The 13,250-nt window shown below is 45.9% G+C and overlaps 1 protein-coding gene across 2 annotated transcripts in view; it reads left to right on the top strand.

Moving 5' to 3' along the window:
- The first annotated feature begins 6,046 nt into the window (after positions 1-6,046).
- Positions 6,047-13,250, top strand: part of JPH3 (junctophilin 3) — a 209,199-nt gene continuing 201,995 nt past the window's right edge. For both annotated transcript variants that reach the window (XM_030204565.1, XM_030204566.1), the window contains exon 1: positions 6,047-6,428. In XM_030204565.1, the coding sequence (XP_030060425.1) occupies positions 6,047-6,428 (382 nt within the window). The remainder of the gene's footprint in view (positions 6,429-13,250) is intronic.

Below are 13,250 nucleotides of genomic sequence, written 5' to 3' on the forward strand. Positions count from 1 at the left end.
ATACCTTGTAAATACCAGATGCCTGCAGTGAGCAGCGACTGATACATACTGCTCGCACCAGCCCCACAGCCTTCCCGCTGATGTATTCCTGCCTATGTGGAAACAGGAAGTTACATCAGAGGGAAGGCTGTGAGGCCAACATGAGCAGTGTGTAATAGTTGCTGCTCGCTGTCGGTGAAAATCTGCTATTTAAAAGGTATGCAGGGGAGGAGCTGATGTATGAAGGAGCATATGGCATGCAGTTGAGAGAGGGAGATACCAAATCACTTGCGGAGTACTTCTGCCCACCCATCTTGGGCCCAGGCCCACCCAAAATTGGGTGTCTGGCTACGCCCCTGCCTCCCCCCCTTGTCAGGCATTGCCCCCTCTGTGCCCATATGCCATTGCCATCCCCATACAGTATCTCACATTTGTGTGCCTTTCCCCATACTCCCACCTAATGCCCATCATCTCCCTTCTGTATCTGTACACCTCCCTATGTCCCCTTTCTCCCTCCTCCACACCAATGTGTTCCTCTCCTCTCTGATCCCACCCCAACCAGCTTCTCTTTCTCTCTCTTTCCTTCCCCTTATGCATCTGGCTCTTTCTCCCATTGTGGGTTCAGCATTTGACTCCCTCTTCCTTTATTCCCTTGGCCAGCATCCTTCTCTCTAACCCCTCCCTTAGGTCTAGCACCTTTCTCTCTTTGCTCCAACCCTCCTTGCAGGTCCACATCTCTCTCCTTTCCCTTCAGCTATCCCCTGCATATCCAGCACCTCTCTTCCAGCCCCCCCTACATGCCCAGCACCTCTCTCCCTTTCATCCAGCCCCCCTACATGTCCAGCACCTCTCCCCTTCATTTCAACTCTCAGCATATCCAGCACATCTCCCCTTTCCCTCCAACCCCCCCTGCAATTCCACCACATCTCCCCTTCCCTCCAACCTTCCCCCTGCAAGTCCAGTACCTCTCTCCCTTCCGTTCTCTCCAACCCCCTGCCCCTCACAAGTCTAGCACCTCTCCCTTCCCTTCAGCCCACTCCCCTTGCAGGGCCATCAGCTTTCCCTTCAGCCCCTGCCCCCCTCCCCTTGCAGGGCTAGCTCCCCATTGTCTTACCCCCCCCCCCCCAACACACATCCAGAAATCTCCCTTCCCTTGCAGTGCCAGCAGAGACCACTGTCTTCCTCACTCTCCCCCCCCCCCCAGTGCTTGTATTCAACACTATCGGTGCTGCATCCCCCTGCACCTCATAGTCTCCCACCCCCGCTGCAGCACTTGCAATTTGCACATACTTCAGCGATCCCTCTTCCATTATCCAGTCCATCAAATCTCCCCATTCTTAATCCAGCGTCTTTCCTTCCCTGCTCCCGCCACAATCCGACGTCTCTCCCTCATTTCAAATTTCCCGCTGCGCTCCCGCGTCCTCCTACCTTCAAATTCGACGCTTTCGATCGTCCCGCCTCCTCCGACCTGCTCTGGGACCTTCCCTTTGCCGCGTGCGTTCCGTTCTGCGTAAACAGGAAGTTGAATCAGCACGGCAGAGGGAAGGCCCCGGAGCAGGACATCACGCCGCGTCTGCAGCTGTGAGGCAGCGCCGTCGCCGAGCAAATTACAAGCGCTGCCGCAGGGGTGGGAGGCGGCGCTATGGTGGGGGTGGGAGAAGGTGAGCCAGCGAGGAGACACGGCGAGGAACTCTGGATGGGCCTGAAACAAAACTGGGTGGGCCTGGGCCCACCCAGGCCCACCCGTAGCTACGCCCCTGGTGTGGATAGGTGAGGGGTGGGGTGATCAACAGAGACATACAGCTTTATGGTTTATAATGGGTTAGGAACCCCAGATCCTTGTTAAGTCCTTTCTGTTGGGTGTTAAAATATTCAATCATTCTGACTTCAAAGGTCTTACGTTCTTGTATGGTTTTAAAGTTACCTTTCAGGATTCTCACTGTGAAATCACTTAGCTCATGGTAGAAATCAGCTGGCGGTAAACGCAGAGATGCACCAGTCCAGTGTATGTCCAATAAACACGCCCACTCTACCCCGGCCAGCCCACTGTTTGATGTGCATTTGTAAAAGGGCCCCTAAGTATGATATTTGTCATTTGTCTATAAATAAGCGCATAAAGATAGAACCGCCTTTTATACAGTCCTAGTTATGTGATTAACTTTAACCGGTTAAGTGCCGACTTCACCCATAGAATGCCCCTCCCCAAGTAACCAGTTTTGGCTTGGGTGCTAACTGGGCATTTTCTGTGGCACTATCGGAAAATACCCTGTAACCACCGGACAAGCGATTTAAACAGCCAGGAGCCTCTTCTTGCCGTTTAAATTATTTTGAATATTAGGCTTCAGGTTATTAAGTATTCCATAGCAATGCAGAGAAGGAAACAGGTCCAGGGAAAGGTAAAAGGCTCTTTCAGCGTCAGTCAATCCCTGCCTTCCAGGAACTCCACCCCCAGGGTACTGGGACTTCTGGGACCTGTAGTGAAGATTCCCCAGAGGGTATAGGGCCCTTCTACCGCTTCCCCCAACTCCTGCCTCAAGCACCCTTGGAGGGTTCTCACAATACTTAGCTTTCTGCATGCTATGGTATTACACTCGCTGTAGAAGCCATGCACTCGGACAGCTGCACGAGGCTCTACCATGTGGCTTTCTGCATCTGCCCCAGCGCCAGTGCTGTCTGCTTTGTAGAATGCACGCACACCCTCTAGGTGAACACACAAATCTAGAGCCCAACCAAAACCAGGATCTTCAGTTTCTGCAAAAATTGAATCTATGACTGAAATTGGCTGCTTGGTTTTGGTAGAAATCAAAGCCGAAAACAAAACTGCCCTCCACCAGGCCTGGGCCTGGATCCACAAATGGTGGTAGCTCCCTCCTCTTGAGCCCTTCTACTGGTGGCAGTGCCCCCCTCTCGAGCCCCCCCCTGGCAGCAACTCCCCCCTCTCAACCCCCCCCCCCCCATAGAAGCCCCCTCCTAGACCTACCTTTTTGTCAGTAGGTAGTGAGTACAGGACTACCGCTGGAAGTCCATGATGCCATTTTCTGGCCAGCTGTGTGCAGGAACAGGACCAAGTGAGGACACTCCTGTGCCCACTTCCTACCAATGAGAAGGTAGACCCAGGAGGGGGCTGCTGCCAGGAGGGTGGACTTGGGCGGGAGATGAGCTGCTGCTGGAGGGTCTCAGGAGGGGGAGGGGGAGCTACTGCCAGCAGTCCCATCTTCTGATGGGGGCTGAAAGTGATCATGAAGGGGGGGGGGGGGGAGAGAGTTTGTGGTTTCAGCTGAAAATGCCATGAACCCCAAATTCTGGGCTGGTTTCAGTGCCGAATCTGAAACCAAAACCGAAATTTGCTCAGCCTCTACATGACTGTTTCCAACAGTGGCTAATCCAGATCACAGGTATTTGTGATCTGGATTGGCCACTGTTGGAAACAGGATGCTGGGCTTGATGGACCTTTGGTCTTTCCCAGTTATGTACTTATGACTGGAAAAGAAAATCTGTCTGATTGATTCCTCTTGGCTCCCAGCATGTCCTGAAAACATGTGGATTGGATGAAAAATTAAAAAGTTTATTTATTTATTTATTTGTTGTATTTGTATCCCACATTTTCCCACCTATTTGCGGGCTCAGTGTGGCTTACAATAAGACTTGAATAATAGACATACATTTGTTACGACTAGGTTATGGATTACATTGAACAGAGTTGTGTGAGACATTCAAATATCCTTAGTAGTATAGCAGTGGGACAACAACATAGAGACATTAGAAGGAGACAATGAGAGAAAAAAGGGCATTATTAGGCACCTAGGCATATATAGATTGGATGAAAAATTAAAAAGTTGTGTTAGGGAGGCACAATTTATACATCTTTAATAATCTTTCTGCATTAACTGACATATAAGAATTTGGCGTGGATTACATGTAAATAAAAAAAGTATTAGAGGATGCCAATTGCATGCATGCATTTCTGGAATGCGTAGATGCAGATAAAACACCACTTCTCAAACTCATTTTGACCTTCACACACACTTTACTTCTGGGGGAATTCTGCACAACTTGTCCCTCACCTACACAGAATTCTGTAAAGGCAACTGGGCATCAACAGTTCTCCTGAATCTATCTCCCCCTCCCCTGCAGAGATCATATGGCAAGAAGAGAATTTAGATCCAGCTGCAGGGCTGCACAGATGTTGGCATGGTTCAAATGAACAGCTGGGCTTAGGCTGGCAGAGGAGGGGGTGTGGCCTGATGTGCAGCTATACACCTCCTCCTCCTCCTCCTCCTCTTCATACCATGATTGGGGCATGGAGGGGGAAGAGGCAAGGGAAAACCATGTTCATGCGGGATAAGTAGTTCAGAGGGGTGAGGGTCGCTGGAACAAGCTGAGTGCCATGGGGGGGGGGGGGGGGGGGATAGAGAGAGAGAGTAAGGCTTAATGCGTGGCTTGGTGGGTGGAGGCGCATTTCAAGGTTGAGTTACTGCCATGAGGATAGGAAGGGGGCATTGCAAGATGCGGTGAGTGCCATGGGGATGGGAAATGGGCAGTGTGTGTGTGCCATGGGGGGGGGGGGAGCCAGACTGTGTGTATGCAATAGGGTTGGGAGGTGGGGCAGAGGAGGATGTACCAATGAGAAGGGTAGAGGAGAAAGAGGTGGAGTAAGTTCCTGGGGGGGGGGGGAGCCAGACTGTGTGTATGCAATAGGGTTGGGAGGTGGGGCAGAGGAGGATGTACCAATGAGAAGGGTAGAGGAGAAAGAGGTGGAGTAAGTTCCTGGGGGGGGGGGGGTAGGAAGAATGAGAGGTGGGGTATGTGTCTGGGAAGAAAGAAGGAGAAGTGAGTGTATTGCCTGTGGGGGAAGACCTTGGGGACAGACTAAATTTGGGATCTTGCTGGGAGATAGAAGGAAAGAGAACTCAATTACTCCAGTTAGAGGGAACTAGGGAGTTGGGAGTCTGAACAGGGAAAAGACAGGGGGGATTTCAGGCCCGGGGAAGCTTGATCCCCCCCCCCCACCCCAAATACAAATAATCAGAATCGCACAGAATTTTCAACATTTTTTGTGCGGAATTCCCCTTAGAGTAACACACACATATGGGGTCTGAATAATTACAGAGACCCACTGGATTCGGGACTGTAAGGTTAATACTTCTTCAGATAATTCTATATACATATCTGACAACCTGAGGGAAAGAGGAGGAGGTCAGCCCTCTGACCTCTTCCAGTGAGATTAGCTTCTTCTCTCTGGGGAGGGGACAGAGAGCCCCCTGTCCTGGAAACCTTCACATCATAAATACGCAGTCCCTGTCTCTTTAAATCCAAGCCAGAGAAAGAGGAGAGCAGACAGCCTTGGATCTAGCCTCCTTGATAAGCAAGATTTACGAACGTTCAAAAAAAAAAAAAACAACAACCCCAAAACAAGAAGTTAACAAGGTAATCCTTCATGATGCAGGCCAAAAGGAGCTCCTGCCTCCCACAACCCATGCATAAATGAAGAGAAAAAGGCATCAAGCCCTCCAGATGCACCTTGCAAAAGCTTGCATTTCCTGGAGCATGAAGGCAGGCTATGCCTATTAATGCCAGTGGAGTGAGCTTTGCACTGGAGAATCGAATTGGTTGTTTAATTGTATGGGTGAGGTGTGTGTGTGTGTGAGAGAGAGAGAGAAGGGGGGGGGGGGGGGGGGAGAGTAGGAGGAGAGAGCGAGAGAGAGAGAGAGGGAGAGACACTGCATTGCTGATCCACGACTCCTGCATCTAGCTTGCCAGTCCCTGCCCCTCTAATGTGGGGGTGGTCGGCTCAGCCTCCGGAAAGAGCTCAGAAGCCAGAGATGGGTCTGATCTGATCGCCTGAAGGCTTTTGCCTTGGATGGTTTAGGTGCGCCGGAGATCCAGGAGGTGCTGGCCCGGTTCTGCTGCCTGCTTTTTCCCCCCCCCCACCCCCTGAGCAGGTCCATTTTGCACTGGCCAAGAGACACGATGAACCATCAGGAGAAAACGAAATCGTCTTGAATTGTGGCGACCCCTCGCTTCTTCTTGTCGTTTTTGGGGAGGATTTGCAAGCCTAATTACATGCATGTCCAGTGGGGGAAGGTTTAATTTTGATGATGGGGGCTCCTACTGTGGAGGCTGGGAAGACGGCAAAGCTCATGGCCACGGAATCTGTACTGGCCCAAAGGGTCAAGGCGAGTACACGGGCTCCTGGAGCCATGGCTTCGAAGTGCTTGGCATCTACACCTGGCCTAGTGGCAACACCTTCCAGGGCACTTGGGCTCAAGGCAAGCGACATGGCATCGGGGTGGAAAGCAAAGGCAAATGGGTTTACAAAGGCGAGTGGACCCACGGATTTAAAGGTCGCTATGGGGTCCGAGAATGCACGGGCAACGGAGCCAAGTACGAAGGAACCTGGAGCAACGGGCTACAAGACGGCTACGGGACGGAGACCTACTCGGATGGAGGTAAGGGCCTTGCATGCGTGTTCCTCCTCCTTCTCCTCCTCCTCCTCTTGTCATCCACCGCCCTGCGCCTTCTCTGCAGTTCAGCTGGCACCAAGGAGCAATTTTCTGACACACAGTAACGCAAATCTTCGGTTGCCACAGGTAGCCCTGAGTTCCCCGGGGCTTTCGGATTTCATTGCCAGGCAGCAGGAGCAGCAATCGGGAGGGGGAGGCTGTCTAGGCTAGAAGGGATGGAGAAAAGCTACAACTAAGCCTGACGCAGGTAAAAGGCAGCCAGGAGAAGCCAAGTCCAAAGCCATCACTTACGCGCTTAATTTAAAGCGCAGAGACTGGGAATCCAGTTGCCCCAGAGTTAAATAGGTGGCTGCAGGGTCTGGGGTGTGATACCTAACCTCGTGTGTAGCTTTACTACAGCCCTGCCTCCTCCTGTCACTTCTGAAGTGGGGAGAGGTCCTGCTGCAGCCCTGGGGCACCTTAGACCTGACTAGTCACTAGCCACTCATTTCCACTGCTCCTAGGGCTCAACCTGCGTACAGACAAGTAGAAATCAGTAAACAGTTTACTAATGGTATAATATAGACTGAACTAACCATAGCGCTGGGCTACTCAATATTGAAAAAAAAAAACCCAACTATTTGTGGTAAGGCTGACTATACTTTGGCCACTTCGCCTTTACCAAACATATATTTTGATTTTACACTCAGGTCTGAGAATAGCTGCTCATATTCCCATGAAGTCCTTCTGAGGTGTCAGCGTTTTTGGGTCTTTGTTAATAAAACACGTGCCACTTGTTTTCCTTTGTGTCTTATTTCAGTTGTATTTTCCTTTTCCATCTGAGACTGAGGAGGCTTGAAAGGTGTTCTAAATTCAATTTCCAACCACGATTGCATAGTACAGTGTTCCTGAAAAGGGAGCAAGATGCCTCCAGTTTTCCAGCATCACTGGAAAGACTGACATGTTCATAGCAGAGCTTGTCTGGTAGGACTAGTTTGTTTCCCAAAATAAGGGTGCTGCCTCCAGCTTCACCTCTGTGTCTTAGAAAGACACCACTTATCTTGTAAGTACCACTGTGATATACAACAACAAAGATACATTTTCTTACCTCAAATGGCATCTTATACGGAACATTCCTACTTGAACATACGGTGCCAAATTAAACAGGTTAATATTTGAAGTGGACAACCAAAGCAATTCATTTCTTGGCTCTGACCCGTCTGAAAATAAGTTCAGCTTCTATTTCTAGATCTCTCTTTTCTCCTTATAAAATTCTGAGTCCTCATTAGGATTGACTTTTGATCTCAGACCTTAATCTCGATAAAAGAAATACAGTGATCAGGCAATGAAGGAAGGTGATACACATGAAGTAGCTATATTACACTGGGACACACACCGGGTAATTGGAAGCTCTGGGCCGCTTTTCCAATCCTGGGAGCCTGGGAACACTCTTCAAGACAGAGAGGCAGGGACAAGTCAGTAGTCTTCATGAACCTTTAGGGTTCAAAGTACGTACCCTAGTACATAAAATCATCCATGGTGATGCCCCAGCCTACATGTCAGACCTGATAGACCTACCATCCAGGAATGCTAAAAAATCATCCCACACATTCCATCTCTTCGACAAGATATACCACAAAGACCAAAACTGTGAAACTCCCACATATACCCAGAAATGTTAATAATGCCTTCTGTTATATTACTATCATGTATTCCATTACCATGTAACCCAATATCCTTCTGTAACATCAAATGTATACTCTTTTCTCTATTCCACTATCCATAATGTATTGTAAGCCACATTGAGCCTGCAAAGATGTGGGATACAAATGCAACAAATAATAATAATAATAACCTGCCAGAAATGGCATCAAACATCAAACTGGAACCAGGTAACTCTTTGGTTCAATTTGTTCTTTACTAGTAGGGCTACCCCTTAGCTGTCTCCTAATACCTAAGAGTAAGGAGAAAGTTTATGTTCATATGCAGGCAGACAAGAAAAACAAGCTGTAGCATCTTGAAAGAAAAATCTAATGAACCACTACACACTGTTTGCCCTTTTTATAGGACCTGGGGCATGTTTTCTCCATCCCTTTACCTTGACATGTAGGCCTTTGTGTCCTAGGCTTTTCTCCATTCAGCTAAAAATGGAAGGGCCAAGACACACTTTTCTTGTGATGTGGGACAATGATATCTCTGATTGACCCAACACAAGACTCCTCCAGAGATGATGCTGTGTCAGAGTTTTGCCATTAGGTGGGCTCTCTATTTGAGATAACTGTTGAACCTATAACATATATTATTACTTACAAAAGGTATCCAATTTTCTCTCTGACCATTATGGCAACTACAATTCTGAGCTGTGGGGTTGCCAACATATATTTTTCAGTAGAGTAACTCCTAGCCCTGACCAATAAGAACCAAAATATATTTTTTAATCACATTCAATGAAAATGTAGACTCAGTGTAAGCAAGATTTAGACAGGCAATCAATGTGGACCTTAAATAACTGACCTCCCCTACACAGATCACAAGCTTTAATTTGAAATTCATATTCAATATTTTCTAGCTAAAACCAGTTCAAAGCATGTTACAAAAACATAACTAATTAAATAGTGGAAATAAACCTAATAAAAGCAATGACAACAGGGACAACTAATCAAACCTATAATATATTATCAAATCTAAACATTGGAAATCGGCTATTTGCCATCCATAACAATAACTTAAAATGTATGGAGGATCAGGCACCTATGAAGACCAGAAATGTATGACTTGACTGACTGCACTCGACTGCAAAATTAACAGAAGTTGATAGGGAGCAGTACTGAAAAATTAAAGCAAAGTCTAAATTATACTAAGTTAATTTGTTTTCTGTGAAACGCAGGCTGCTCCCTTGAAGTTCTTCTGAGGCCTGTCTTTTACCAATGACGATGACATTCAGGTAGTCAGTTATATGGCTATTTTATGGAAGTATAGCCCCGTATAGTAAAGAATGAATCTGACTTTCTTTTCTTTTTTTTCCCTACACAGCAGATATCAAAAAAGCAGTAAAAGCTCTGCACACTCTCTATTTGTGAAATCATGTTTGGCATGAATAATGTAGAAAGGGCAAGACAGATTCAAGATAAGGCCATTTCCTTTCGGTTTTCTTTTACTCTCTCTCTCTTCGAGGAGGCATTAATAGGAAGTGAAGTTCTAGAATGTAGTTAGAAACAACTTATGGGGTGTTTATTTCCCTCGTTTCTTTATTGTTTGACATAAGCACATCTTTTTAGGCAGAAAAATAGAGCTATGACATGGTCTACGGAATTAATCTAGTATTTCAAAACTTTAGGATGGGTAACACCCTTTCCTATAAATTGCCCAGTAAGAAAAATAGACGAAAATGTGGATGGAATCCTGTTCTATGCAGGTGATGCATCTTTTGAAATGCTAATTTTTAAAATTTTTGTTTTGTAACTGCGTGAAAAAAAACCCAACTTTTATCTAATAGGATGCTTATGTTGATTTAAACCAAGTCCTTTCAAACTAGAACCACTACTACTACTGCTACTCATCATTTCTATAGCGCTACTAGACGTACGCAGCGCTGTACAGCTGAATCAGGTAACTCTTTGGTAAGTGTTGCCATTGATAATGTGTTGTGAGGGACACTATTTGTGCTTCACTGACATTGAGTATAGGAACAGCAAAAACAGACGATTTGATCTGTTATTTAACGGTAGAAACACGGAAAAAGGAAAAATATTTCCTGTTTTGCCTTTTAACTTCAGGCATCTCTTAGTGATAATAGATACATGGCTATTGGGCAGACTGAAGGGAACATACTGGGGTTTTTTTTGCCGTCATTTACTATGCTACCATAAAGCAAAGGCATGAACGCATCTGATTGGCTGATATATGTTTATTGTACTTTAAGTACCACTAAGTTTCTCCGTTTCCCGTGTTTTTATTTCTAGTGTACTTTCTTTTTTAATTTCCTAAATGAAGAGTCCAGTGAGATAGTAACTGCTTAAAGACCACTGTCACATTTTAGAGTCTTTAAACGCTTCATCAGCCAACGCACATTCATAATGAGGATTAGGTGTCCTGTAATCGAAATTGTAGTTCAGAGATTAGTGATTGCCTCTGGCCAAAATGCAAAACTATTTTACTTGTCTTATTTATGGATGTTGAGATGAGCTCATTGAAATGTACTACGAAGCTGCATCCTGTGAAAATAGCCATAGTGACCGAAATGTATTTCTACACACGGAACCCAGCCAAACCTACAGAGCTCCACCAAAGCTCCGGGAGAGGAGTCTCTTCAGCACCCTGGAGAGCGGTCTCTTCAGCACCCTGGAGAGCTCTTGCTATATAACAATGCCCACACGGACGACTAACGCTTCACACTTCCTACACACTCCTAGAGCTGCTGACAACTTCTGCAGAGCTCAGGTTTTCTTAGTTTTCCTTAATAATCATTCAGAAGGAAAGTGGTAAAAGCTACTTGAACTTTATTTTCATTGCCGAATTAGTATTTATTATCGCTGTTTACCCTCGTCAGTAGCACTTTAAGGAAAAGGAAATGGGACTTGATATACCGCCTTTCTGTGGTATTTTGCAACTACATTCAAAGTGGTTTACATATATTCAGGTACTTATTTTGTACCTGGGGCAATGGGGGGGGGGGGGGGGGGGGGGGGGTTAAGTGACTTACCCAGAATCACAAGGAGCTGGGGAATTGAACCCAGTTCCCCAGGATCAAAGTCTGCTGCACTAACCACCACTAGCAACATTCCATGTAGAATCTCAAATAGTAGCAACCACTAGGCTACTCTTCCACTCCTTGGGATTCCAGAATCTTGCTATTCTTTGGGGTTCTACATGGAATGTTGCTACTCTTTGAGATTGTGAATGGAATCTTGTTAATGGCACACTTGATATACTTTAGACACTTGATATACTGCCTTTCCAGGTTTTTGCAACTACATTCAAAGTGGTTTACATACATTCAGGTACTTATTTTGTACCTGGGGCAATGGAGGGTTAAGTAACTTGCCCAGAGTCACAAGGAGCTGCAGTGGGAATCGAACCCAGTTCCCCAGAATCAGAGTCTGCTGCACTAACCACTAACTACTCCTCCACTCGATATACGTGTAAACCAACATTCAAACTGACTACAATGTTCTTAAAAGCAATACAAGTACTTGAAAAACTTACCTTTGCTGAAGTAAAACATTATTCATTTTAGGAGTTTTTGGAAAATTCCCTCTCTTTCCCGCCCCCACCTCCCAAAAAAGTCACATACTAAATAATTTAAAAAAATGTTTTTTGAATGTGTAGTTTAACTCCCTTCTTAAACCCCCTTTTATGTTTTTTTTTTCTTTTTAACTATTTTACTCCAGAGGGCATGTTCGTCTTGTACAATAATTTTACTCCAAAGAGAATCTACAATTTTCTGAAAAGTAGAAATTATTTTAAGAATTCAATGGGAAACCTGAAATTGTTTTATTAAGACAGCAAGGGTGAATGTAAGTAGCTAGAGGATGAGGTTCGAACAATCTAGATAGTATTCAAGCTACTATCTTCTGGAAGCAATAAATTTTCACAGAAATGCAAAAGATCAGGGAAAACTAGGCAGATTTAAGAACTGCTGCCTAGGCATAACCCTCATGTGTCTAATCCCTAAGAACTACTACTGTGCCGTCATTCTTTTTCATATGTATCGGTTGCTTATAGCTCAAACTTCTTTCCTATCTTGTCTAAGAGAATACACTGAGGAAGGGAGGGAGCAGGGGCCCGGGCCCGGCCCCGGCCAGGACACATGAGTGCCGGCAGAGAATTTTTTTCTTGGGGGGGGGGGGGGCGGCCATAACACAAAATATAGCGAGTTAGGAAACCAAAATAATAGAAATAGTTACAAAAACAGTTACTGAACCCTTTTTATTGCCCCTCCCCCCATTGTGGGCACTAATTGCTCGGAAGATATTTAGTGTTAGCTAAGCTTGGATTTTTACCTTTTTGATCTCGTCACCCAGTTCCTTGCATCACATAGACCATATTCTCAAAACTGCCCTCCTGAACTCCTTTCCAAGACCTCATTTTGGGATGGAAAGGTGTAAATAAATTAAACCGCGGAGCAGGTGGGAGGAAGAGGGGTTGGTGGTTGGGAGGCTAGGATAGGGGAGGGCAGACTTATACAGTCTGTACCAGAGCCGGTGATGGGAGACGGGACTGGTGGTTGGGAGGCGGGAAATACTGCTGGGCAGACTTATACGGTCTGTGCCCTGAAAAAGACAGGTACAAATTCAAGATATGAGTTTATCTTGGGCAGACTAGATGGACCATGCAGGTCTTTTTCTGCCGTCATCTACTATGTTACTATGTTACTATGTATGTCTAAAGCTAATGCAAGGGGCACATGCTGCTTTCTTCGTCCTCAAATCTTACTTTTGAACTTGTGCCTGTGATTGCAAACGGATTGTTTTCATATTTTAAAAAAATGTAATGAAATCTTATATAAACAAATTCTAGGGTTGAGTAAGGCTTTAAGCATCTCTTATCTCCAGTAACCGAGCAGAAGATCTCCACAGTATATTCTTTCTGCATTGCCTCTGAAATTGGAGGGAAGGAATGGAGCAGATTATGCTTTACATCGGAAAGCTGAGCATGCGAACTTTGCTCTAATTAATTAGTGAAATGTGTTCCATGGTAGCCCACAAAAGTGCGGGAGGAGAGAAAGGCTACAACCACGGATTTTATGAAGACACTTCTCATTAAGACAACATCAAATCCCTGGGCTGTAGAACAGCAGGCAGCAGAAATCTTTCTTTGCTTTCATGA

Source organism: Microcaecilia unicolor, chromosome 5 (assembly GCF_901765095.1).
Source record: "Microcaecilia unicolor chromosome 5, aMicUni1.1, whole genome shotgun sequence".
In the NCBI taxonomy this organism is placed as follows: domain Eukaryota; kingdom Metazoa; phylum Chordata; class Amphibia; order Gymnophiona; family Siphonopidae; genus Microcaecilia; species Microcaecilia unicolor.